This window comes from Sorghum bicolor, chromosome 3, assembly GCF_000003195.3.
Source record: "Sorghum bicolor cultivar BTx623 chromosome 3, Sorghum_bicolor_NCBIv3, whole genome shotgun sequence".
NCBI lineage: Eukaryota > Viridiplantae > Streptophyta > Magnoliopsida > Poales > Poaceae > Sorghum > Sorghum bicolor.
The window spans coordinates 70,952,373-70,979,614 of NC_012872.2; the positions used below are offsets into that span (position 1 = coordinate 70,952,373).

At 42.6% G+C, this 27,242-nt stretch overlaps 3 protein-coding genes across 3 annotated transcripts; 1 reads left to right on the plus strand and 2 right to left on the minus strand.

The window, feature by feature from the left end:
- On the minus strand, positions 1,553 to 9,928 carry LOC8059353 (AP-4 complex subunit epsilon). Its single transcript, XM_002458937.2, has 11 exons — positions 9,091 to 9,928; positions 8,519 to 8,704; positions 8,159 to 8,374; positions 7,954 to 8,064; positions 7,453 to 7,650; positions 7,229 to 7,360; positions 6,736 to 6,792; positions 6,544 to 6,660; positions 5,397 to 5,474; positions 4,582 to 4,725; positions 1,553 to 2,964 (listed from the first exon to the last, which is right to left on the minus strand). Exons 1-11 carry the CDS (start codon positions 9,691 to 9,693, stop codon positions 1,897 to 1,899), a joined length of 2,910 nt encoding a protein of 969 aa, XP_002458982.1. The 5' UTR covers positions 9,694 to 9,928; the 3' UTR covers positions 1,553 to 1,896.
- Positions 12,181 to 17,600, minus strand: LOC8059354 (E3 ubiquitin-protein ligase Smurf1). Its single transcript, XM_002458938.2, has 14 exons — positions 17,418 to 17,600; positions 16,922 to 17,187; positions 16,801 to 16,835; positions 16,644 to 16,722; positions 16,477 to 16,555; positions 16,029 to 16,109; positions 15,825 to 15,955; positions 15,220 to 15,273; positions 14,582 to 14,741; positions 14,067 to 14,283; positions 13,472 to 13,579; positions 13,221 to 13,346; positions 13,007 to 13,058; positions 12,181 to 12,718 (listed from the first exon to the last, which is right to left on the minus strand). The coding sequence occupies exons 2-14, from the start codon at positions 17,123 to 17,125 to the stop codon at positions 12,572 to 12,574; spliced, it is 1,473 nt and encodes a 490-aa protein (XP_002458983.1). The 5' UTR covers positions 17,126 to 17,187; positions 17,418 to 17,600; the 3' UTR covers positions 12,181 to 12,571.
- Positions 22,383 to 25,559, plus strand: LOC8059355 (selenium-binding protein 1). The gene is made up of 7 exons (XM_002456788.2): positions 22,383 to 22,744; positions 23,291 to 23,486; positions 23,589 to 23,816; positions 23,977 to 24,208; positions 24,372 to 24,479; positions 24,565 to 24,837; positions 25,107 to 25,559. Exons 1-7 carry the CDS (start codon positions 22,606 to 22,608, stop codon positions 25,389 to 25,391), a joined length of 1,461 nt encoding a protein of 486 aa, XP_002456833.1. The 5' UTR covers positions 22,383 to 22,605; the 3' UTR covers positions 25,392 to 25,559.

The following is a 27,242-nucleotide window of genomic DNA, read 5'->3' on the forward strand; positions in this document are numbered from 1 at the left end:
CCTACTGACAACTTTGTCCCTAATCGACTAGTAGAAATATATATAAGTATAGTCAACTTTATTTGTTTTTAGAAATATATAATCAATAATTTAACTGCTTGCTGGGTGATGAATAAGCAGCATAGCCGGCAAGATAATACGGATCACGATGAGAGCAGGTGGCAGAGTATGGCGACATATAGACCAGTAATTTATATTTGCTGAGCTACTACGATATACTATGCCTATTTGTCGAATTTACTAGCTATTTAACATTTTCTTCTCCAATAATAAATCAGACAACAGTATTTTCTATCATGGCTTATCAGTCAAACGAACAATTGCATGCCAGATGAATAAACTACTCCCTCCATCCCAAATTATAAGTCATTCTAAGAATCTTAGAGAGTCAAAGCATCTAAGTTTGTCCAAATTTATATGGTAGGATAATAACATCTATGACATCAACTAAGTATCATTAGGTTCTTAATTACTTATATTTTCATACTATATCTATTTAATGCCACACATCTTTTATAATTTTTTTTATAATTTTAGTCAAATTTGAGATGATTTAACTTTCCAAAATTCATGAACTTACAATTTTTGGAGGGAGTACTTTCCAAAACTTTCACGTTAGCGTGGCACGTACTACAATGCATGCAGCTGGACGTGGTTGCTACCAATCGATGAGCCCGGTTTTATCTGCTGCATCTAAAAGTACAGTAATTTACTACAATAGACAATAATTGACGAGACTTTCATTTGATTATACGTTAGCATCGATGAAGTTTCAGTAACCCCGTAATTGGGTGTGTGCTTCCTGTTCCTGTCCAGAAGGCGTCTCTAGTTTTTGAGCTACAGACAAGTGGAGAAAGCACGGGTGATGCTGATTGCTGACAACCTGACGTGATGGTAATTGACCACAACAAATACGGGGTTATCATTGTAATACTAATATACCACTACGGAGTACTATACTGGATCATACACACAACTCGACTGAGTCAAGCAGGGTACGTCACTGGGGATGCACATGCAGATACGTGGGTGTTTGCCGGCCTGGGTTAGTGCGTGGCCTAGGCACCCCAACGCCCGGGCCCGTCGGGCGTCGGCCCACAGTCGCAGTATGGCCCGCGACTTGATGCATAGCGGTCACAGCCGGCTACGCCATTAGATCTCCATCGACCAACTTGAGACGCCCAAGAAATAAAAAACAGGGATCTCAACTAGCTAGGCTCTGCAATAAACAGAACCAGATCACCTTTATATGAGCAAAATAAAGGAATACCCTATGGTCCTATACTTCGCTGCAACCAGGCCTGAATGAATTCGAAAAGAAAAACATGATGGCAATACTTCTCGACAGCTAAAAGTTGTAAAAATCCGGCAACGGTTTTTATCAGCTAAAACAAGGCGACCAACAACCTTACACATTTAACATTTTATTCCACCCAGTTACAGATAATGACACCAATTATTATTATACTTTCCAATGCCCAGCTACTGTAGTGTATATCAATCATCAAATATGGTAAACTATAAAAGCACAGATGAGCAGGCCCCTCCCAGCTGAACAAAAAAGCGCCAGCACACGCTTCTGGACCACGGTCTCATGTACAAATTACACATCATGTAATGTAAACACATGTACACTAGTCTCAGCACAAAATTACAAGAGGTTAAAGGAAAAATACCCGCAACCATCCACAAATCTCAACAGTGCAACCCCCTCCCAATTGGAAAGGAGATAGGTCGTGTATTCTGACTCTCAAACAAATATAGCCCTTGTAACCCTTTTTTTCCTATGCTGATCAAACAGCGAGATCATCACTGTTTCATTGATGGAACCATGTTGGAGATGAACTCCATTTACCCAAAGACACACGGAGCATATGGTGTGTCCTACTGTCCTCTTTAGCCTAGCAAGTCCTTGAAGAGATTGGGATTGTTCCCTGTTGGTGTCACGCCTACTTGCCGTGCAGTAGCATCCTTTTGCAAGGCATCTTGAAGGCTTGGACCCTTCTTTGAAGCCACTGCAGTTGCTCCTTTGTGGGAGCTCGTCGAATTAACATCACCTAGAGTGGGATCGGTGGATCCACTAGCCACTCCAGTTGGTACATCATCTGAGAAGATTGACATCAGATCTGGTGCTTTGGAAGCGCCGGTAGCCGGAGTTCCAGAAAGCACCGGAGCAGCCGATGCTGGTCCAAGAAGCCCCTCTAACTGTGAGAAAGGATCAGCCAATGGAGGATTTGATGAAACTGGCTCATCACCCAGATCCAGCAGATCAGGCGGTGGTGCAGCAGGGATTACTTGCTCCTTAACAGGCTGGGCAGTCACATTAGTGGTAGCTACTTTCTCAGTTGAGGGACTGTCCTTTGCTGTCTTTCTAGAAGCTTGTGCTTTCCTATCAGCTTTAGCTGCTGCCGAACCAAAAAGTGAAGCAGCCAGCCGTTGCTTTTCTGCTGAAACTTCTGTGCCCTGCTGTCTCTTAGAACCATACGAGGACTCCCGTGGCTGCGAACTTGACCCTCCCCCATCGGAATGAGAGGTCCCATTGGTAGTTTGTTGACTAGACGTCGAGCTTGAGGGTGTAGAAGAGGAATATGTTGGCCTTCCCCATTTCTTTTGAACCCCATCAAGGCGAAGTTTGACACCAAACTCACCAGAAACTGCATCACCTGGTGGTTGAGACCTTGATGTTTGATGGTCTTCCTTATAGTAGCCTGTCTCTGGAACTGGAACCAGGTCAGTAGTTGGTGTGGAAATGCTTGTTTGTGAAGTTGCTAGTGGCAACGAAGGTTTAGGCATCTCATAGGCCTCAAATCTAAGAGTATGGGCAGATGTTTCCTGTTGTTCTTGGCTTCTGTAGCTGCCAACACTTATAACACCAGAGCGTTCACTCTCTGGAATGTAAGGGGACGCACCATTTTCCAAGGCTTGCTGCACATAACTGTTTAGAAATGAGAGGTTTCTGTCGACCTGCAATAGACATAAATTTACAAGATTATTACTCTTTATAAAAAGTAGAAGGGAAGATCCACGTGCATGAAAACTCAAAATAACCACATTTGGTCACTTGGAATCTCAACCAACATTGAGGATTTTAGGAATATATGAGGACAGGGCTATGACTTGGGAAGAGATAAGAGGACTTGAATGTGGGCTAGGGAAAAGTTGTAGGGTTAGGATTAACCTCATCACTCCTATCCCAATTGGCGATCGCTATATCCTTAAATCCGAACACCCTCAGATGAAAAAGAAACTGGCAATAGCTTAAGAGAGGGGTCTTAGGAGAAAGATGGGACCATGGCATGGGGCCATAACATTGAGCTAGAAAACAATATTTCATTTTGGGAAAATGCAACAGGGGCCTGTTTGGTGGTGTGGCAGAGCTCCAGCTTCAAGGAATCCAAGTATTTGTAGCTCCAAGAAATCTAGGGACTAGAGGAGGTAGATCGAGAGCATTTATATGAATCATTTTTCTACATTATGGCCAAATATAAATATTTAAACCACTTTATTTTAGTCAACAAATTACAAATCCAACCTGGATCTCGAAGCTGGAGCTGTGCCAAGCAGGACTTGTTCAGGAGTGTCACATAGGCCCTCAAATTAATAATTAGCAGTTCTAGGTTCCCACATCAGCTAATTATCTCATTCAAGGTCCAAACCTCACTAATCAGTGCTGATGCTGATTGTGGTTGGCCTACTTGACATTCATGTCACCCTGATTTTTTCATCATTATCCATATCATTGTTGGGACACACGTGGCAGCCAGTAGAAAATAAAAATTAGAGTGCAACCTACATGCTAAATCCCTAGCATCATCTTCCTAATTCTATCACATGTGCCACATACACAGTTGTTGATTGATGACATTTGGAGCTTGAGCGGCGCAATCAATAAGTATAGGGATGTAAATCTTCTTAAGATTAAGACCTAGATACCCCCACACCCACCCCTAACAAGTTTGAGGATCACCGGTGCACTTTACCCTTTTGTTTCTCTTCGCTAACTAAAAAAAGAACGATTATAAAGCTCTCTAACAGAATAGATTTAGCAATAACAATTCAAACAACATAAGGACATAAAATTCACCTCAGAGTACCTCTCTAACCAAAAATAAAAAAATAAACGTATAATGCCCTAAATAATGTAAACTGACCTATAGGGAAATGTGGGTCTGTACCACATATTGAGTTGCATGCACCAACCAGTTCAACCCAAAAGCTTAAGCTGATGGGGAGAGGTGGGCAATTCACTTATATTCCAACACTCCCCCTCACATGGAGGCTCCCTCAGGCCTCAGACGTGGAATAGGAGCAAGCAGCAATTATTTTATTTAATTGCGCTAACCAAGATTCGAACTCGAGACCTCTGGCTCTGATACCATATTGAGTTGCATGCACCGACCAGTTCAACCCAAAAGCTTAAGCTGATGGGGAGAGGTGGGCAATTCACTTATATTCCAACACCACGCATGTGAGAAATGTGTGTAAAAACAGGAAAAGATATGCCCAAACATTCACATCTCGAAGAAAGCAAACTAGATAATAGAAAAATCAGGTTCGTTTAGAAGGATGACATAACACTACCTCAATATCTTCACAACTTGCATCTGCAGGCATAACACTTTCAACAGCATTTTTGTCCAAGCCTAGTAAAGCCTGTAGCTCATATGCACGTTGCTGCAAGTCTGTTGAATGTGAAGCTGACAATTCATCTACCAGTGTTTGACACTGCAAGAACAGAGAATATTTATAGATATTTAAAATAGAAACTAAAAAACTGCTACCGAATCCACAATTAAAGTTAAAAGTTCTGCTTTTGTGCCTGAAGTTTATTAATGATTTCATCAGTAGGGCCTCCTTGGCATGGGAATCATATTTACATCATATACATGTGTGATTCCTATCATAGATTATATATATATAATTTCCTTTATTCATCTAGTGCTAAATCATGTAATAGATTAAATATACATGTGGTTCCCTGACAGCGAATATAATGATAATAAATATTTTAGTAAAGATTGTCATGAAATCATATGCGATGCAAGCATCCGAGGATATATAAAGAGCTGAATGCTCGTGACTGCTTTATATAGTCAATCGTCCAACAATGCTTGACATTACCGCCCGTTTTCAACCAAAACTCGTGTCTTCAAAAATAGCAGCACTCGCAAAAGCAATGAACCAAACAGGAGAATAGAATAAGAAAATGCATGTCCATGAGCTCATAACTATTCTTATTTTATAATTTCATGAGAAACATGATCCTCTTTCGGTGAATGTGAAGACACATGTAATGAAACAGTCTGGCTTGAAACAGACTAAAGCTGATATATTAAATTGTTACAGATAGTCACCGAAATCAGATGATGCAAAAAAAGTTGCAGATGTTCATTTACCTCAGGCAGCAAATCAATCTTCCTTCCAAGTGCGATTTCAAACGCAAATATCTTCAGAATTGCTGAGATCGCATACGCCTTAAATAAGAAAAATCAAGTAAACAATAACAATGTACGTCAATAATACAAAAAGACATCAACAACAGAGCATAAACTTCCAGAAGAAATAATCAGTAATAGCCAGTGTCCTATAAAGTGTTTCTACTTCTCTGGAATAAACAGACTAGATGATTTTTTTTCGCATGTGAAGGAAAAACATTCAGTCCTGTAAAGTGTGGTCAGTAACATCGAAACATGTTATATATAGGAAAAAACATATACTGTCTTGGTCCAAAAAAAATGCAATTCTAGGTCGGGTTAGAAAACTATCTTAAGTTTCACTAACTTTATAGAAAACAGTATCAGCATGCATGACTTCAGATAGGTACACTATGAAAATATGTTTCATGACCCATATAATGGTACTTATATAAATTTGGTCAAACTTGAGATACTTTGACTTAACACTATTCTACAATTGCATCATTTTTGGAACCGATTATATGTCACATTGGGCATAGAGTTTCAACTTGGCATTGGCAATACCAAAGTCCACACAGTACCGCTAAATAGTTGATCAATAGATTGAACTCCATACCAAGTTTCAGATTATCCAACAATGTGGCATGTGCTGTACTCTTTAAATTGCAAAAAAAAAAAAAAAAAAAAAAAAAAAAACTCCACCAGATATCCTATCTCATCTCCCATACCTATAAATTTTAAGAGATCTCCTAAAAGAACAACCCTTTCTCCTAAGTAAAGAAGACAACACCCCCTCCCCTATCCCTAAATAAATATATGAGAAAAGTTTTAGGTAATCTGCTACAACAGTACTCTATTATATCCTAAACTGATTTTAAGATACTCTCCTAAAACAACTTATATGAGATGTAATGTAAGAGATCTGGTGGAGATGCTTAACCAGAAAGTATCTCCAGGGGCAATTTCAGATTATCAAACCAAACTCGAGTTTTTTAACAACCACAGAACTGAATGGCAGAATACCTTAACTAGAACCTATTGTAATATTTCAGCATAGAGCATGCAAGATATAAGGAGGCTAAGGCAAGTGATCAATGAAACATGAGCTATGCTACAAAAAGCATACCTTGACAGTGTCATCAGTGAGGTGGGCCTCTGCCACATCACACAACTTCCCGATAATATAAGATGCAGAATATTTTCCATCTGCTGTTCCATATTCCCCCAAAACCCAGCATATTATCTGAACATAAAATGAATCAACATGAAATATCCCAAAACTATAATTTGGAATAGAAAGGACAAGGAAAATAATTACCTGCAGGAACGAAGAAGGAAGCTTTGGCTCTCCGACAATGCGGAGATAGGAATCTACCTGTTTAAGCACAAAAAAAGTGTTTCCTTTAGTAGTAAAAAAAAGTTATTGGCACTGGCAGATCAAGCAGAGAAGACATGGGAAAAGGAGGTTCAATTGTGGCTATATAAAACATTGTTTACATACTCTAGAATAAAGTTGAACATAATAGCACGAATTGAAGCATGAAAGATTGGAAATTTCCTTCAACAGTCAAGTTAGAATCCAGGAACTATTCACTTTGGGCCAGCTAAGTTTCCCAATTCAGCCTATCTCTGTACGGTCATTGGTCAACTAAAGTGAATTTATCAAGCTAAATCAAGGTAAATCCTTTTGTTTTCGAAATTTCAAGAGAACTGGGGGATAAAATTAGAATTGAAGGTGTATTTATCCAAAGTAATCATGTCTCACGTTAAGAAAGTGGCTACAATAAAAGTTTGGCGCTGAGAGTACATACAGCCGATGATCTTAGCTGACTGTCAGCACCTTCATCCTCCTCTCCAAAGCCTTCAGCAATTAGCCGCATCAAATTGTGTGCCACTCTGATGTTGACAAGATCTCCAGCATGCTCAAAGACTTTGTTCATGGTCTGTAAGAAAATAGTAGAGGAAGAAAAGGTTCAGCTCTCAAGAAGCAACAAAAGATGCTTCACAATATTTATGCCAGTACTCATGTAATTACCTGGATGAACCACTGATTGCTAGGCGCAAATTGCTCTGCAAGTTCAACACAACGTGATGCAATTTCTGTCTTGTAATGATGATCAGTTATATTGATCATGTACTCAATCATCCTATCAACAATCACTTCAACATTTGTTGACTTTGTCATCTTATAAAGAAGCTCAAAGGTCTTGCGCTTCAAAGTATCATCTGGGTCCTATTCACAGATTACACAGTGAGTGATAAATTGAGAGTTGTACTGACAAAACACAGTAACAAAAATATGCTAAATCACTGATACAAAGAAATATGTATACCAAGGTTGGACGTAATAAACTGAAAAAATAAAACATTCCTTGTGTTAAGTTCTGAAACTAGAACATGACTACAATAAAATGGCTGTCTTCTTCTCTTGCATCAAGAAACATGTTACAGGGATGAACGCTATGGATGGCAGCAATGTATCACAGAATCAATGTTTATCATACATTTTTAGTGCTTCACATGGCACATCCCTCACCTCTAAGCAATCAATGACAGCCAGCTGGTGCTCTTCTGCAATATCTGGATTTATTTTTATTAGCCGGCCAAGAGCATCAATGCCCATGTACTTAAGATTATGACTATCACTCTGCAATCAATGGAAGGGATGATTAAGTTAGCCTCCAAAGAACACAACATGCCATTTATTTATTTTTTTCCCATAATAAAGATCATGTGCAAACCTTCAGAAACTTTGATGTTGTTTCTGCTGCAGCCTCTAGCATCTTAGGGTTTGGGAAAATGGATGAAATACAGCATATGCATTCATACAGTATAGCATTGCCAATGTTGCTCGCAGTGTCACCCTTCCTGAATATGTCACCCAATACGGTGTACATATGCCCACTTGCTTGTTTATCACCACTACCAAGCACAGCAAGTATCTTCAATAGTTTTATCTGCAGATAACAGAAATGAAATCTAAGGCAGATAGAATGGTGACAACTGACAAGTGAAGGCTTAAACCCATAGAAGAAGCATAACTCGCACTGGCAACCTAGCAACACCTAACAAATAAATCATGTTTAATTTAACTCACATACCTGAATAAACGGTGCGGGCATTTGGTGATAATCATAGGAAGTCGGAAGCCTCCTCTCCGCAACTTGTTTTAGGATGTTAACAAAACTAACAACTAAATCCTTGTACGAATTTGGTTCCTCCAAAATCAGGTCATAGAGGGGGCATAGAGTTGCACCCATCACCCCGGGATCATTATCACAGAGCCTCTGTATAGCAACAAATAAATTCAGAACCTCACTGCTCCGTGCAGAGATCAAGATAAGAAAAGTTATTCTTTTTTTTTAAGATAAGAAAAGTTATTCTATCTTGCAAGAATTTAAGAACATAAGTAAATGTACTGCACATTCCATGCATATTTGGTCCAAATTTGCAACCTTGAGTGACATCCTAAACAAAAGGAATGTGAAAAAGGACATTTCTAAATGCATACTAACACTCATCTTGAACAGAATTGGCAGTAAGGTGCCTTTGAGACAAAATTGTAGCTTATGCGTGATCATTATGAACTATTCAATATCGGTTTCGGTCAGTTATTATACTACAATAAAATATGGATTTAGCACCATAAAAATGAAGGGGAAAAGTGCCAGACCTTCCGGAAGTTGGAGACAAGGTGGGAGACGGAGGAGGGTGATCGCTGGTAGAACCGGTGTAGTGCCATGACGGCCTTCTTCCTCACAGCCTCCTTGGGGTGCGCGAGCAGCTCTACGACCTGGGGCAGCACGGCAGGGATGGCCTCCTCACCGATGAGGCGGCACGCGGCGGTGAGCGCTGCGCAGACGACGAGGTAGTTGTCCGACCTGAGGTCCTTCTGGATGGTGTTGACCACGAGGATGACAAGGTCGTGGCGCTCATCGAGGAAAAGCGCGACGGCGAGGTAGCCGGTTCGTTTGAGCGGGAGCGATTCGTCGTGGGTCATCTTGACGGCATGGATGTGGCCGAAGGAGGCATCGTGGCCGAGCATCTCGGCGTAGACGAGGCGGAGGAGGAGCTCCTTCATCTTGCGGCGTGGCACGTCGGGGTCCGCAAGGCGGCGCTTGAGGTGCTCGAGCTCGCGCGCGATGATGCGGTCCTCCTCCGCCTTGGAGCGCGCCTCGCCAATGGACTTGACGAGGTCGAGGAACTCCTTGGACTGCCCCCACCCGCCCTGTGACCCCATCGCCAGCTCCCGCCCGATCGTCCGCAGCTGCTCCATTGCCGGCGCCCGCTCCGGCTTCCACTGCGGCGCGCGCGTGTGGCTCGACCGCCGCCGGCGACGGCGGAGGGCGTCCGGTTGGAGTGGGGGAGTGGAGAGGTGGAGGAGATCTGGATCGGCGAGTGGGGGACAGCCGGGGAGATGGGTTTGCTTGGAGATCGGGATCGGGATTAGCGACGGACGGGAGGGCCTTCTTTTTTTTCTTTTCTTTTTTCCGTCGTTTTACTGAATTTTTGTTCTGTTTTGCAAGGGAAGTTCGCACAAGTCTTGGCCGTGCTCACTGCAGCTTATTTTAGCTGCAGCTGTGGCTGCAAGAAATCAATTGCTATGGCTAAAAACAGCTGCAGCCACAGCCACTCCTCGATCAGAAGCTGCACGAAAAAATTAAGCCGTGTACTAAACTCTGTTACAAAATAATTCTATAGCTTGATTTTTAATGTTCACACTCTCACTGATATTGATTTACTATATAGGAGTATTTAGTTAAGTGGAAAAAATATCCTTAGATTTGTTATCAAAATCAAAATTACTTAGGGCATTTTTGGTTCCCCTTACTAAATTTTAGCTAGCTAAACTACAGTCACTTAGTAGCTAAAGTTCTAAACACACTGACTAAAAATGAACTAAAATAGTTTAATTCACTAGTCATTCAAAAGTAGCTAAAATAATTTTAGTTGACTAAAATTTAGCGAGGGGAACCAAACAGGGCCTTATTCAATATTTGTGCAAATTTTCACTTATAATGACTAAGATTCAAACATTCTACGGTGAAGTCAAAGTAATTACTAATATTGTAGATTGGATGTCAATAGTAATGCACCAACATGATAATTTGAATTTTTTATAATATATGTTAATTTTGGCATATCTTTTATCCTAATGTAATTACTGATGTTAGGGCTCTAGGTTACCGAAATTGGTGAAAAATGAGACAAAACTTAGAGATGATGGCTTTGAGAGGAGGGAATACTAGCGTCTCAGCGATGTGTAATACTCATTCAGCCTAAATGAAATAATTTTTAGATGACTAAGGTCTCATTTGCTACTATATAGGCCTCTTCTCCATGCTATTCTTGTTAAATGGCCAATGGATTATATCCCTATACGATATATTTATCTCTTTTTACGAGTCACAGAATAAACATGGATATTTGCAAATGTATGTGCGCTCACTAGTCACCTTATGAGAGCACGCACAAACATCCTACTTTATGAGCATCTCCTGAGAAACTGGACTGAGCGGTTATCTCGAGGTTGATGATGGTAGGTTTTATCCTAAATTTGCAGCATGTGTTTTCCAAATGTCGAGACATCAAATTCTCTAACAGTAGATTGTTCATGATTTAAACAAGTTTTTCCTTTATGGTGACTCCAGATATCGAGACATATTCTCCAAAAGCAGATTGCTTTATTACTCCAACAAGTTTTTTTTGGCAATAATGCATTATTTTTTCTTAGAATGGAATCTACAATATTTATATTGTTTTATTGGTTTAAGTTTTTTTATAACAAGCATTACTCTTCTTTGGAGTGGTTCATTAAACTAGTTTCTTTTTGTTACATTTCTCCCTTTTTGTGAGTCTTAGTGTAGACGTAAATGCTTATAGATACCTACACACTCTACCTCTATGGGTCTCTAAAAGATTGAGCTGGTATATCTTGAGATTAGTAAAGTCACTCCAAACGCCTTACTATTGACAAGCACTTAAAACTGGGGATTTTTGCATGCTCAAAAGGTGGTTATCGTGTTAATTGAGACTCCGTCCATGAACAATACAACCACAGTCAAGGCATGTAATAATGACTTTCTTGCTTCCAATGTCCCCAAGCTACTAAGTCAGGCCTTGTTTAGTTCGTGAAAATAAAAGTTTTTGGGTATTGTAACACATTTATAACTATAGCAGTTAGTATCCAATTATAAACTGATTAGGTTTAAAATATTCATTTTGCAAAATACATGTAAATTGTATAGTTATTTGTTTTTTATCTATATTTAATGCTCAATGCATGTGTCCAAACATTCGACGTGATGTGGCGAAAAGTTTTTGAGTGAGAACTAAATAAGGCCTCAAACAATACAACCACAGTAAGGCATCTAATCTAATAATAATAGTGTCTTTCTTGCTTCCAATGTCCCCAAGCTACTTCACTGCAAGTCAATTGACTGAGGTGAGTCTCTCTTCATTCCAAATTGCAAGTCATGTTAGCATTATCATAAATCAAACTTGTCTAACATTAATCAAGTTTATATTAATCTGTTCGTTCTGCAATATCTAATATATACACTGTATACGCTATAATATATCTAATAAATCTAGTTTGATGTTTTCTATAAACTTGATCCACATTTATAAGGTTTAACTTGGAACAAGTCTAAAACTGACTACAGTTTGATTTGGAACAAAGAGAGTAGTAGTGTTTCATTGAGATAATTAGCACAACAAGATGCTACGTCGAAACATGCTCGATGTTTTTACTGGCTACGTGCATGGACAGAATGATTCATCACTCCACAAAAGTAATTCCTCACGTAGAAATCACTTTCTTTCCAATTAATTACAGGCGAATATAAAATTTACACCAAGGGCACAGTGAATGTCATTAGCAAATCACGGTAAGCTCAGTGAATGTCATCATCAAACCGCGGTGAGCTCACATCGCTCCTCTAGGCCCAGCAAGTACATTATAGCTATTAATCTAGCTGCAGAACCTTGTGAACTGTAGTGAGTTTCTGTGAACTGAAGTGAGTTTCCTCGTTTCAAAACTGGCAGTCGTAGACTATCTGATTTTCTTCAGGCGTGCAACGATGGCTGAGCAGCTCCTGAGACAAAACCACCGAGGATATTCTGATCGCACAACATTTCAGTTCAGCAAAAGACTAATCTGCCTCCCCAAGTCCATCGCTGCCATCTCCTCTTTTTGTTATCGGAGCCATACCACGTTTCTTGCCATGGGTTGCTACCTCTGCATTTTTTCTCAACACAGCACCTGGTGAGGGATATGGTCTTTGCTGGAACAAAGGTCCCTGAAATTAAAATTAGAACATAAAAAATGAGGCCTCATAATTCCGAGTATAAAAATAATCAGAGTCTGGTATCTGGATGAATAATAGTATACTATTTCATGTTTGTTTGGAAATCCCATTATTAGTGGCCAAGTGACCTCCACATAATCTTGAGTCCCCCATAACATATCCATATGAGTTACAGAGAGAAAATACAACTTCATGACAGGATACAAAGTTCTTAATATTAGTAATATCCACTGCAGACTGGGATAATACAGAATAAATCTTGCAAAACAAAGAACATACAGCTGCGGTAGTATCTGCTGCTCGTGGTTGAACACCCTTCAAACCAACAACCCTGCAAAAGCAAGAGTGCAGTGCCATTAATACAGGGGCACATAATTTATTATTCATACATTCTGTTGTCAAAGCTAAAATAAGAATAATTAACAGCAAACACCATGAAAGCTTGTGAAAGTCAACTGGATAATAATTGAGAAGGAAGAGAGATGTCATGTACCAGCCACCGCGTGGAGCGTCTGAGTAAGAACTTGGGTCCATTGGGTCAAGCTCATCGTCCTCGGGGCGGTTCCTTTTGCGGTGATCTTTTCTGTTTGGTTTCCCTAAGGGCGGTTTTGAGCTTGATCTGCATGTAAAGGAAACAAATGACAGTTTTCTGCTTAAGTAGCTGAGGCCAGACATAAAGCAGTGTATAGAGCACATGGAAGAAGCACAGCCATTCAGCGATCCCAAATGCTTGTATTATTATACCTGTCCTTAGCTGAAACATTCCCCTGAGTTTTGGGAGCATTGTTACCACTGGCGTGCATCGTATTACTTGTGTAAGATGGATACTGTTGAAAAGGAAGATTTTGAACCCTGCCATGAGTATTTACAAGCAAACAGCTTAGCTATGTTTCTCAATGTTTGTACATTTGGATTTGGTGTTACCAATGATTCATACAAAACATGCAAGATTAGATCTGGTGCTATATTTGCAGCACATCGGTCAATGACAAAATTATGAATAGGTTAGATCACAGAGATCCATCCAAAAGTATACTTATATACAAAATCATGTCATCTATATGAGATTCGAGATAGATAAAATCATAGTCACAAAGTTCCCAGGTCAACAGGGCCGCGAAACGTGGTACGCTACTTTTGAGAGATTTTTACACGTTGGGGTCGAAGATGACCCTGCTTTTATTAACCTATGTACCCAGGTCGGGGACAACGTTCCCAAGTCGAGGGCCAATGCCTTTGACCCCGTTTTATGTGACTACGGATAAAATTAATAAATTATAGATCAAGCTTCACAATAAAACATTTGATCAACTTTAATGGATGAGATTAAACAGATTACCTTGTGCAGTGATTGCAGTATCCCCAAGGCTGGACAAGACCAATCCCCCATCCGCCACAGCCCAGACATCTCTGCATTTGAGAGTTCCAAATATCTGCAGTTTGAGCGACTGGCTCAATTGCAGTGTTGGTGGAAGCTGGAGGTGTAACACTGGTGCTCACAGAAGGAGGTTCCCACTGTGTGGTCTGTGTCTTCGTATTATAATAGTATTTGTGGCCTAAAATAATGCACATGACACATTAGACTGAGGATGGTAATATCACACACGCACACTCTCAGCAAGCAATTAAAAAACACAACAAAGGTCATGAAAAGGTCTCATGTAATTTTATTAAATGTTCTAAAGGATGGCTTGTCCAACTCAGCTTCCTATTTATAGATTAATGTCTGGCCAGTTTCTGGTCTTGCATTTGGAGTTCTGGACATTTCAAAAAGAAAAAATCGAACCTTTGAAAGTTCAGGGCTAATGTACATGAGCCAAGTCTGAGATAAATTAGAATCTTTGGCTCTTCTACCTGTTGATTTGTCAATTGCCTCCTCCCAGTTCTCTGGCAAGGATGGAGAAACTTGATGTTGCATGGTATTCACAACACTGCCAGGGCGATCCCATTGACTAACTCCGGTGCTTTGATTGTAGAAGTAAGGTGCACCAGTTGTCAGGTCCTTTGCTTCAACCTGAATCCAAACAAAACAAATCAGCCTTAGTGCAGAATAACCAGCTCTTGTGCAGCTATACTACAACCCTTCTCTGTTACCTATCCTTTTGGACATGGAAACAATCTCCGGCACACACCCTGAACATTACCTTTTCCAATTATATGTTCACAAAATTACTGAAAGATAATGAAGTGGAAGTATTTTTTGTGACAGATCTAATTATCTCAGTATATATTCAAGGTCAAATCCATAAAAAGGGAGGGCTGCATGCATCCTATGATTGGACAAAGGTAGTAACTATTATCCTCTTATCCTATAAATCACAGTGAAAACAAATAGAAAATTGTTATCAGTTGATGGTACCCCTTGTACTGGTGCACTGTGGACTGGACAAGAAAACATATAATGGCTATTGGCTAAACATTTCAACTGATAACCACGTGACAAAGCAGAAAAATAACCAAAAAAGAAATAAAGTACTTGGGCACAAACTCACCCAACCATGAGGCAACTCTTGCGCAGATTTGTTCTGGCTTTGTTGAGAATCCACCTGTAATTCAGTGGCACGAAATGAATGACATATTAATTAACACAAAAATGCGCTAGATAAAATATCAATTGCACATCAAGCCCTTGTCATATGTGCAAACTAATGGTAAAGACAAAGGGCATCTTTTCTAACATTTTTCAGTATCAACAAATATCCTCAGACAGTATCATCAAATTTCCCACTGTTCTTTGGGATTTATGTAGGCAAGTGCACTTTCAATCAACATTACAGTTTTCATTTGTTCATATGCTAGATAATATCTTTTCATGCCCCTGTAGCATTTTTTTCTTTTCAAACCAAGGATAACCCCATTTACATTCATAAAACAGCAGAAGTTTGTAAAGAACAGAACCAGGGAACAAACGAAGAAGATTACATCTGAAGACTAAGACCAAAAGACCTGACTCAGGCACTCAGACACAACTGCAGGGTAATGATACTTGCCTACGGCTGAATAAAAAGATTGTGCTGGCACTAGATCAAGTTCTCCCAACAACCAGTACTTAGTTTCCACTTTCCCACTTTAGTTTCCAAAGAAATTAGCAACTTACGGTCTGTGTACTCATGTTGTTCTTATTTGCTGTCTCATCTTTGAGAATTCCCCTTGCCCTTAACCTCTGCTTCAAAAAATCAGGGAGATCGTTTGCACATTTTGCTTTATCAGTTTCATCTCTAGGTTTATCTGAAGAAAATAACACTAGTTAGCCCTTATTTATAATACTGGAAGCAACAAGTAATTTAGAGATGTGACATACTCATTTGAGCACTTGGCAAGTTTGCAGCATAATAAGCACCACCTCCTGGTACACCATAGCCATTGCCAATTTCATAATTGCCTGTAAGCATGTTCAATCATCAGGTTTGGGAAACAGATCGTTATGTACTTGAAGAAAAGTAGCAAGTAAACAGCAACTTCATAGCTACGGACTGTGTAACAGAAAATATATATATATATATATATATATATATATATATATATATATATATATATATATATATATATACTAAATGATAACTAAAATGGCTGCAGTTAGCAGAAATATACATAAGTCGTGAGACCAGATTACTAATCTCCATGACTAATGCTCAGTACAGATGCAAAATGAAGATCATCATAGTTGCTTATACATTCTACAAGTGGACAACTAGAAATGGAGGAACTAATTAAAAATAGGTAAAGCATTATCATAGAAAGACAATGACCATTGTTTGGATGAAGTGGCTTCCCCCTTTTGCTTGCCATCTCTGCACGATGATCAGCTGTCATCTTTAGTAAGTGCTCCTAAGAAACCAAGACAACAAAAAATGATTAATCTAATGAAATATGTACACCATAAAGAAGAAAAAGACTCGCGATCAAGATCAATCACCTTCAACGCACTAGGGTCACGGCGGTTCGATAGTAAGTCTTCTCCATATGTTGTAGGTTCACTTGTTGTGTTTGCATGTCTGATTGAAAAAGATGCAACAGCAACATCAAGCAGCTACTAATAACTATAGTACAGAATGGAATGGGACAAAACACACCTTTGATTCTGTATGACTTGCTGGGTCTCAATGTCCTAGTTATCATAAACAACTACCAGATATCAATTAAACGGAAGCATAACTGCAACTCTGAGAACATAATCTGGGGAGATATGAATACCTGTGCGTGAAGAACAGCCTCCTGGACAGCTGACTCAATGTTTGCTGCACTACCACTACTATTGGCACTAGCATTGTCAGGTCTAGTGTCAAATTGTGGATGATAAGACTGCGGATCAGCATCGCATTGTGGTGGGTGACTGGGAGGAGCCTGCGGCCATGTACCAACACCAGGTGGTAGTGGTTGATTCTGAGTGTTGTCCATGATTAAGCAAAAGGTAAACAAGATGCACTCCTAGCTGAACTTCTGGCTTCTGATCTCACAACCTACAACACAAGACAGTCAACTAGCAACATCAGCAAATAACGAGGTTAAAAATACACATTGTTTTTCCCTAAAACCAAATGCAGATATCATCAGGGGCAGACCCAGTAGGCGTAATACATATATAAACTTGTAATTAGATCAGACCCAATACAAAGACCCAAGTAGATTAAGTTAGGGTTCGGGTGCTCAGTTTCGCACAGCAGAAAGGGGAGAGAAGGAGTGCGCATACCGGTTGGGTGGTCGTCGCCGGCGAAGGGACCGGCAAGGCTAGACCTGGGCACCTGACGTAGAACGGCGGCGGCGGCGGTCACCGAGTTTGCGCCACGAGAGCGAGCACGCGCGCGGGGGGTGGAACCGGAGAAGAGAAGGCAACGCGGTGAACCGTGATTCCGTGAACGGAGCACGGTGCTGCTTGCTGGAGCACACCGAAAATCAGGTCTGGAGGTGTGAAGAATGACACTGGGCCGGATCTGGGGCCCAGGCCCTAGTTGCTGGTCAACTTATGTCCCCACATATGATTTCAGCCTTTTAGAGCCCATAAATGAAGGCCCAGTAAGCCAGACCTGCGTCTGTGTTGGGTAAGCTACACTCTCTGCCGCACTGTCGTTGATTGCTGGGCATGTCTGCTTCCTTTGGCCGTGTATTGGGTTTAGCTGTATGCCTGTATACGTGATTATTGGCTGGCTCTGCGTTGAACTATCATAAATTTTGTTACCGTAGATAATCTGAATATCCTTGGCTATTTAAACTTATTTATTTACAGTGCCCAATATCCTCTAAAAGTAACCAGAACAATAGTACAGAAATGTATAATTACTTTCACTGCTAGGCCTTGTTTAGATGCGAATTTTGAATTTCGCTACTGTAGCATTTTCGTTTGTTTGTAGCAAATATTGTCCAATCATAGACTAACTAGGATCAAAAGATTCGTCTCGCGATTTACAGGTAAACTGTGCAATTAGTTTTTATTTTCGTATATATTTAATGTTTCATTCGATGTGACGAAAAATTTTAAAAATAAATTAGTTTTCGGGTGAACTAAACGAGGCCCTAGTGTGCAGAAGGCTGCACCGCGGGCTGCAAGCACAGGCGGTGAAGCCGTGGAGGAGGCGAGGGGAGCGCGGGCCCGCCTGATCATGGCATCGAGTGGCTTCATATTATTACTAATGATTTCTATCTGGTTGACAAACATATGTTGCACGCTGTAAGGTTTAGCTAATCCGGTAGCTTGAGTTGGGCGCGTTTGGTTCTCTTCCGAGGGCAGCCAGGATTGCACGAGCCAGAGCCAGGCCCTAGCAGCCAAGCTGATCGAGCGCGTGCGAGCAGGCTTTTGTTTGGATCATCGTATATATATCCGTGAGTTTGGTCTTGTTGTTTGGTTCCCATGACGCACAGACGCCAGGCACGCGCGTGCTTGCACAACCGTGGCTAGGCTCGATTGGAACAGACGAAAATCTCGTACGTGGAGAGAGACAGGCCCAGCAGCTCCTTTTGCACCGGACCAGCCTGCCGAGAACACGTGTATACACCCAACCAATCATGTGTGGCTTGCATCAGATGAGCTTTGGTTGGCCCTCGTATAAGAACCAAACGCGCCCAAAATTGTGCCTAATCGTCCCATCTCTGAGAGCAAGTATTATAGCAGGGCTGTAAGCCACTAAATGTTGAGGTGGAAAAGAGAGAAGAGTAAAGAGAGTAAAAGCGGGTTGTAAGGCCAGTCTCAATGCATGTTTCATAAGAGTGTCATGCACATTAAATTGTGCGCCACATAAGCAAAATTGCTGACTTGACAAGGTCATTAAATGAAGGAGTTTCATCAGATGAGACAGGAGTTCCATCCCCATAAAACTCATGTGGCTCGGTTACCTAGTTTATAGTCTTGGTAACTGTGTCATGAAACTATGCATTGAGACTGGTCTAAGCTTACAGCCGGCTCAGACACAAAAATCAAGAAAATCTGTGAGACAGACAAGTGTACCATGTATTAATAGTGATGAGCTAACCATTATATGAGTGGACTGCAAGAAGACTGTAAAGAAATCTTACAGTCAGCAGCTGGCTGTATTATAATACTTGCTCTAAAGCAACATATTTTTATCGTCGTGCCCATTGCCTTTCTCTAGTTTATCCTTTTAGGCCTTGAGTTTTCACAAGTGTTTGTTACGGTAATAAAATTAGGGACATCAAAGTTGATTACAGCTAAATATAATTTTTTAATGAAAAAATCGACCATGCGACCGATTTAAGACGGCAATTTGTTTCTATCAACACATCCTACGCCATCGACAAAAGCAATCTCTCATGCATCCTCTTGCATTTCCCCCGTGTGGTTCCATTGTTATGGACAAATGGAAGACAAACCCAGTAGGCAACAATCCACGGCACGTGCATCCCTCCATGCGTGATTGAATTATTGAGCTTGCATTGTTCGCTTATCTCAAAAGTCATGGCTAAAAGTATTTTTCGTTGATTTATTTTGAGAGAAAATACGGTTGAATGATAGTCTCAAGTGAATAGGGTCTAGGCTCTCTTTTACCGTATGTCACGCTCGTCGAGCAACAGTTCATCACGTGAGTAAGAACAGACAGTATGTAAAAAAAGTTCAAAACCTCCAGCGCCATCTACTGACATCGTACTAACACGCATCTGTGTTGCTATGTTATTGACACATTTTTCGGTACACAAGTCTGTGAACGATGACCCTTGTCAGTCGGGGTCAAGACGCATCTGCAATAACTAGTAATTACAGATTTGCCTATAACACGTGCGTCTGAAAGTTTAACCACAGACGCGTGTCGAAGGATGACGTCCTTAGTTTTCGTATTATCACAGACGCATGATATACTACAGACGTACGTATATATTGTAGACATGTCTGTAGTACAGCGATTATCACATACCCGTGTTGTTAAAATACATTTATAGTACAACAATTACCACATACGCTTGTTATTAAAACCGGTCACGTCTCTAGTACAGCGATTATCACAGACGCTTGTTATTAAAAGCCGTCTGTAGTAAAAATCCTTACATCGATTCAAAAAAAAAAATTACAGACTTGATCAATCGGTGCATGTAATAAATCAGCAACAAAAGCAGGCATCATCAGTTAGCACTCAGCCCTCCACAGCATATTCACTACTTGCATGCTAATAAAATACTGTAATCCAGTACAGCAATAATCAGAGCCCGTTGAGAGCTAGCAAGATATGGGAAGATAATGCGGTCACGAGACCCAGCCGCACCACTATTTAAATCCTAACAGATCGACCCCTCTGTCCAGCGGCGAATCAGCGATGCAACAATTATATGCTCACAAAAGTCTTCGAGATGAGGAGCAAGCGTACGTGCGTGATCATCCAGATCGAGGTCCATCAGAGCCGCCAAGCCGCACTCGGACTCGGACGATCTGCCACTGGCGTCTTGCGTGCAGGCTGCTTCCTCCTCCTGTGATGAATCCTGATCGATCCGGTGGCATTCCGATCCCATGCATGGCTAAGATTATCGTCTCTCCAGGATTTTGCTCTAGAGAACGGGGAACCTTAGGCTGCGGATCACTGCACATTTCGTCCTCGTTTTGCCGTCTGACGTGTTCCGGGGGCGTTCTAAAGCTTATCTGCCAACTAAGAGGATACGTTTTTTGGTTTTTGTATGGTCAGATTCGTCTAGGAGTAGTGGTTTTCCATGCTTTGACAAAACGGACGCTCTAAGCTTCTGACAAGCGTGCGATGCGATGGGATGCAAGGGTGGACCAGCAGTTTTTGACCTGGCGCCCAGGCCTGGGAGGTAGGAGAACAGAAGAAGAACCTGAGCCTGCGCAACAACTTTGCCAAGTCAACCAGGCAACTTCCGATGCCGATGCGTGGTGCATGTGGAATCTGCTGGCGCGGTGGCCAATTTGGCCATGCACACGGAGATGCATCAGCAATTCACAGCATCAATATTCAAATAATTCAATGCATGCTACTATTCCATTCCCCCGCGCCCCAAGCCAGCCGCAGAGCCGGGCCGGCCCGACCGCCCAAGTGCGTGCGCTGCTCTGCTCTGCTCTGTTCAGCTCACTGCGTCGAGATCGGAGCCATGCAACTTCACAGCGATAGCGCGTCACTTCACGGCGGCAACAACAATGAGGCCTTGTTTAGTTCCAAACAATTTTGCAAAATTTTTCAGATTTTCCGTCACATCGAATCTTTAAACGCATGCATAAAATATTAAATATAGACGAAAATAAAAACTAATTGCACAGTTTGGTCGGAATTGACGAGACGAATCTTTTAAGCCTAGTTAGTTTATGATTTGACAATATTTGTCAAATACAAACGAAAATACTACAGTGTCGATTTTGCAAAAAAATTTTGGAACTAAACAAGGCCTTAGTTTGTAAAAATTTTCAAGATTCTCCGTCACATCGAATCTTTGGTCGCATGCATGAAGCATTAAATAAAGATAAAAATAAAAACTAATTACACAGTTTACCTGAAAATTATGAAATGAATCTTTTGAGCCTAGTTACTCTGTAATTGGATAATGTTTTTCAAATAAAAACGAAAGTGCTACAGTCCCAAAAAAACCAAAATTTTATGAACTAAACAAGGCCTGAATCATGAGTCCCAAAGCAAAGCAAGCGTCCAAGTGCAGATGGCGTCAGTTGTGACGCTGCCGATTGCCGAAGCCCATGGCAGGACAGTGGAGAAGCGGAGGTGTTTATGATGCCGACGGTCCAGCAGCCTCCAAGCACGCGCGCGTCTGACGTGGATGTGGATCGGTGTATCCAAGCAAAGTGAGCTACTAGTCGTGTCAGCCTGTCAGGACTTGGAATGGCCGTGCACGTGTACGTACTTGTGTTATTATGCCAGGCTGCCGGCACGTCGCGGCCGGCGTCTCGCGGCGGAATCACCGGCCGTGTCTTCTTTCTTCTCGCCGGCGTCGCTCTCCCGTTTCCCGTGCGTCCTCCGGTCCTCCCGCTGCGGCCCACGCTGGCTGGAGCCCACCTGCCCGCATTATCGTCCAGATACGACGACACCTCGCTCCCGCCACGCCGTGGGGCCCAGGTTCACGCCCGCCAGCCCGCTTCCCGTCCTCCTCCTCTTCCGGCCTCCGCACGCATCGCGGCGCGCAGTCAACGGACGCCGTGCCTCCACGTCCCAGCCGGGGACGCTATAATTAGGCCTGCCTGCCCGCGCCTGCTCGCCTCGCCAGAAACTGCAGCCACACCAAAGCCGTTAGCCGTCTTCTCCCTCATCTCCTCTTGTCCGACGCGGGTGGGCCGCGGTCGGGTGAGTGAGTGAGCAGCTTTGCTTCTCCATCTCCCCCATTCTTCCCTTCCCCGGCCCGGCGGCGGTACGTGACCTCGTCGGAAGAACGGCAGGTGTCCGCGCGCGACCTGAGAGCACAGCACCGGGGTTCAGGCAGAAAAGATGGCTGGAGCAGCGGTGGCGGCGGCCAACGGAGGGGCGTGCTGCCACGCTGCCAAGGGGCCCGGGTACGCCACGCCGCTGGAGGCCATGGAGAAGGGACCCAGGGAGAAGCTCGTCTACGTCACCTGCGTCTACAACGGTAAGTGCTTTCTCTGCTTCTAGCATGCGACATGCGTAGACCGTAGGACTGCAGGAGGGATCCTGCACGGACATGTGGGACATACGCTTAGATCTTGGAGGATTAGCCAGGAGTTTATCTCTGTATCTCAATTTAATTCGCAAAGTTTATTTAGCACACGACCAGTGGGGTGTTACTGGTAGCATGGAAAGGGACCCTTTTATATAATTTAGCCTGAAACGGACAAGAATTGTTCTACTAACTTAGATCCCCAATTCTTTTGGAACTCGATTGAATAGGGAATGATACTTTCTGTCGTCATAGTTTAAGACTGTGCTTTGGTCTGTCAAAAGAAAGACTATGCCTGGGTTCAGTTAGTTTGCAAACTTAGCGCGTGTGAACACTACCTGCTCCAAAACGTTTTATGTTCATGACAGGGGTTCACATGGTTTCTCCTTCGGGGAACGTCTATGGATCACACAAACCATGTGAACGCTGCAGAGATTAGATAGATGTTTGCCTTGTTGGGAATTTTGTATTCATGTGGGTTACATACGATTTATGCAGGTACTGGAATTAACAAGCCGGATTACCTTGCGACGGTGGATTTGGATCCCGACTCCCCCACATACTCCCAGGTGATCCACAGGCTCCCGGTCACCCACATCGGCGATGAGCTGCATCACTCTGGATGGAACTCCTGCAGCTCCTGCCACGGCGATCCATCAGCCAAGCGCCGCTTCCTGATCCTACCTTCGCTGTTGTGAGTATCAAATAAGTGTAGTTGGTCTGAATCAAATTGACTGATTCGACTGCTGAGCTCAAGACTGAGAATCTGTGGTGTGGCTTCAATGGTTATTTGCAGGTCAGGTCGTGTGTATGTTGTTGACACAGCGACAGACCCGAGGGCGCCATCCTTGCATAAGGTGGTTGAGTCTGAGGACATTGCTGAGAAGACTGGGCTTGGGTTTCCTCACACGTCCCATTGCCTTGCATCTGGCGACATTATGATTTCTTGCCTTGGGGACAAGGAGGGGAACGCAGCTGGCAATGGCTTCCTGCTGTTAGATTCAGAGTTTAATGTTAAAGGGCGGTAAGTTCTTCTCACAGTTTAGGCCCATTGATGTAGTTCAAGTAATGTGCTCTGAAATAGCTGCAGATGTATGTCAAATGGCTTGACATGTGGAAAACAGACAGATTCATTATGCTGATCTCATTGTCTTGATTATTTGCTAAGTTTTTGCTACATGCAGTTGGGAAAAGCCAGGTCACAGTCCCTTGTTTGGATATGACTTCTGGTACCAGCCTCGCCACAAGACGATGATCAGTTCGTCATGGGGAGCCCCTGCAGCATTCAGGACAGGTTTCAACCTTCAACATGTCCAGGATGGCCTGTACGGAAGGCATCTGCACGTATACGACTGGCCTGGTGGTGAGCTCAAGCAGACACTTGATCTAGGTGACACTGGACTTCTTCCCCTTGAGGTAATATAATATTAAAATGTAGAAACTGCTGCCAGAATAATTTTTGCACTAGTCTATATTTGTACTTTTGAGCTGTCGTTGTTTCACTGTAAATGCTACCAGAATACTATGGTGCTTCCAGAGCCTGTTGTAACACTTCTCTGTTTGTTTGTTTCACCTGCAGGTGAGGTTTTTACATGATCCATCAAAGGACACTGGCTATGTTGGCTGTGCTTTGACAAGCAACATGGTGAGATTTTTCAAGACCGCGGATGGATCATGGAGCCATGAGGTTTGTTCATCTACATGATAAGTTCTTTCCCACCTAATGAGCTTGATCTTCCAACTTGCTTACATACGTATGACTGCGCTTGTAGGTTGCTATCTCTGTGAAACCATTGAAGGTCCGGAACTGGATTCTGCCAGAAATGCCAGGATTGATAACTGATTTCGTTCTCTCTCTTGACGACCGTTATCTGTACTTGGTAAATTGGCTTCATGGCGATATCAGGCAGTACAACATTGAGGATCCTGCAAAACCTTTCTTGGCTGGACAAGTATGGGTTGGTGGTCTTCTTCAAAAGGGCAGTGATGTCGTCTATGTCACTGATGATGGTCAAGAAGAACAGTATAATGTGCCTCAAGTCAAGGTAATCTCCTCTCTTGAAACCTTCTGAAACAAGAAGATTATAATTATTACAGTTAGGGTTTTAGTGGTGGTTAAAGGTGGTTCATTGTGGAGTTACCAAATACCAAACTACATGACATCCATTTCTACAAACTGTGTTTTGCATTGTCACTAGAATAATGGCACACTTGGAATTCTAATGAACCATAATGCTTCCTGAAATAACCAAGATGGAGAAAATATAATGGAATTTTTATTACTCTGATTCACCATATGTTCCTTTGTAATCAGGGTCATCGACTTAGAGGTGGACCGCAGATGATTCAACTGAGCTTGGATGGCAAGAGGATATACGTGACCAACTCACTTTTCAGCCGTTGGGATGAGCAGTTCTTTGGGGATGATTTTGTCAAGAAGGGCTCCCACATGTTGCAGATCGATGTCGACACCGAGAAAGGAGGGCTGGCTATCAACCCCAACTTCTTCGTAGATTTTGGCACCGAGCCTGATGGTCCTGCCCTGGCCCATGAGATGAGATATCCTGGTGGGGACTGCACCTCTGATATATGGATCTGAGGTCAAGGATTTGGGATAACAGGCTGCTGTAGATTCCCGCTGTTGTATGCACTGTAATTAACATGGTATCCGTGCAGTGTTTCATCTTGTATTGTGACTACTGCCAGTGTAATAAGGCATGGTTTCATGAGAACTTTAGATTAATAAAGAAGTCTCGATTCTAAATTTTCTGATTGTCATCGGCTCTGCTGTCTTGCTGTCGTGTTTTCTGAGATTTCTGGTAAAGCAGGCGCTCTCATTCTATTAGGATTCAGGAGTGGGTTGCAGCACCAGAACTAGGAGTATTTTTTTTATCACTATGCACGATTTGACTGATGTTCCCCAACCTCAAGCTTGCGATGATCTACTGCACTGAAATGGAAAAGCTCCTCAACATCCTCAAGCTTGAAGTTTCAAGCAAAAAAAAAAAAAAAATCAAGCTTGTAAAGGTTCTAACGCAGGTAGTGGCTCAAACGCAACGGAGTGCCGGATAACTATGGAACTTTAGATTAATAAAAGAAGTCTCGATTCTAAATGTTCTGATTGTCTATTTATTTTCCAGAAATATAAATTAAAATAGACTTCAAAATTAATAAGAGTATAAACAACAACCAGGATTTAGGGTAAACAAAACTAAGCCAATCTTAAAAGGCCTACGAACAAAATTTCTCTTCGATTTGGTTGGGGTGCGCCAGGCTCGGGCAGCAGTGCAACGCCCGAGCGACACGTGAGGACCCCAGCAGCAAGCTACTGTGATGGGCCCTCCCCCACAAAAAAAAAATTTAATATCGAAGTGGACACATGGCCCACATATCAGATATTAAACTGATAAGAACAGATACTACACTTGATCTTAGCCAAAAGGCCGAGAAAGGTATGAGTTGCTTTGGTGCCCGGGGTCTTGTTTTATACCCTTCCTCTGGCTCCGCTGAGCCAAAGCTACCGAGGTGGGACTAAACTAGAAGCGCGCTCCGCGCAAGCACGCAGCACGCCGCGCGCTCTTTGGTACCAGGCGTCGATGCTACGCAGGCCGCGGTGGAAATAGGCTCGCGAAGGCCCATCAATAGCTAGCCCACCAAAGAATCCCTCGGGCCCAGGAACTCACTCGTCTCGTCTTCCTCCTATATACACTTTGCGTTCGTCTTCGTCAGAGTTTGGGCGGCCATGCTTGATCGATGCGGCCTCCCCGTGCCGCCGTCGACCTGCCGACGCTCCTCTCCCGCCTCCGCGTGTGCAGGTCCGCCTCCCACGCGTTCCAGTGCCACGCCCCTCCTCCTCACCTCGGACCACCTCGCCGTCTCCCCGCTGCGCCTGCTCTCCAACCTCCTCTTCCTCTTCCTCGACCTCGCGTCCGTCCCCGGCGCCGCTGCGCTCGCGGACGCCGGTCTTCGCGCGCCTCCCAGAGCCCGCAACTTAATTTCATTCGCCGATCAATAGACATGGAATCCAGTCCTCTTTCATCATCGAGTCTCAATGAACTCCGCGTCATGTCACGATGCAGCTTTTGATCAGCTTTACTCTGAAACCAACATCTGAACATAGAACCTGACTTCATAGTTAGGAGTACAGCAGGCTTGCATTGCAGCCAAGCACAGAAGCTAGAGGTATGTGCATCGAGAACAACTCTGAACTCTGTGTGGATCTTTTGTTCATTGGAGCAACGCTACTAGCTGTTCTTACAACTGCATGCTGGCAGGAATCCCTCCCTGAATGTCTGAATGTTCTCTGAAACTAGTAGATTTCGCGCATATGGATGGCAGCATATCAGCAAGCACATCGGAATCTCTGTCTCTGCTGAAAAAAAAAAAAGCTGACCTTGAACGCCAGTGGTTTGCAAACCGCAACTTCGCGTTGGCGAATTGCACAATGTGT

What these genes read in the sequence shown, in the direction of transcription:
- LOC8059354 (XM_002458938.2), bottom strand. Translation starts at nt 17,125, where the DNA reads ATGGACAACACTCAGAATCAACCACTACCACCTGGTGTTGGTACATGG. An exon ending in ACAACATGAGTACACAGACC is followed by an intron (nt 15,274 to 15,824) that starts GTAAGTTGCTAA and finishes ACTGAATTACAG; the next exon opens with GTGGATTCTCAACAAAGCCA. An exon ending in AATGTTTCAGCTAAGGACAG is followed by an intron (nt 13,347 to 13,471) that starts GTATAATAATAC and finishes CTTTACATGCAG; the next exon opens with ATCAAGCTCAAAACCGCCCT.
- LOC8059353 (XM_002458937.2), bottom strand. Translation starts at nt 9,693, where the DNA reads ATGGAGCAGCTGCGGACGATCGGGCGGGAGCTGGCGATGGGGTCACAG. An exon ending in TCACTGATGACACTGTCAAG is followed by an intron (nt 5,475 to 6,543) that starts GTATGCTTTTTG and finishes TTCTTATTTAAG; the next exon opens with GCGTATGCGATCTCAGCAAT. An exon ending in CAAGTTGTGAAGATATTGAG is followed by an intron (nt 2,965 to 4,581) that starts GTAGTGTTATGT and finishes TGTCTATTGCAG; the next exon opens with GTCGACAGAAACCTCTCATT.
- LOC8059355 (XM_002456788.2), top strand. Translation starts at nt 22,606, where the DNA reads ATGGCTGGAGCAGCGGTGGCGGCGGCCAACGGAGGGGCGTGCTGCCAC. An exon ending in GAGTTTAATGTTAAAGGGCG is followed by an intron (nt 23,817 to 23,976) that starts GTAAGTTCTTCT and finishes TGCTACATGCAG; the next exon opens with TTGGGAAAAGCCAGGTCACA. An exon ending in ATGGATCATGGAGCCATGAG is followed by an intron (nt 24,480 to 24,564) that starts GTTTGTTCATCT and finishes CTGCGCTTGTAG; the next exon opens with GTTGCTATCTCTGTGAAACC.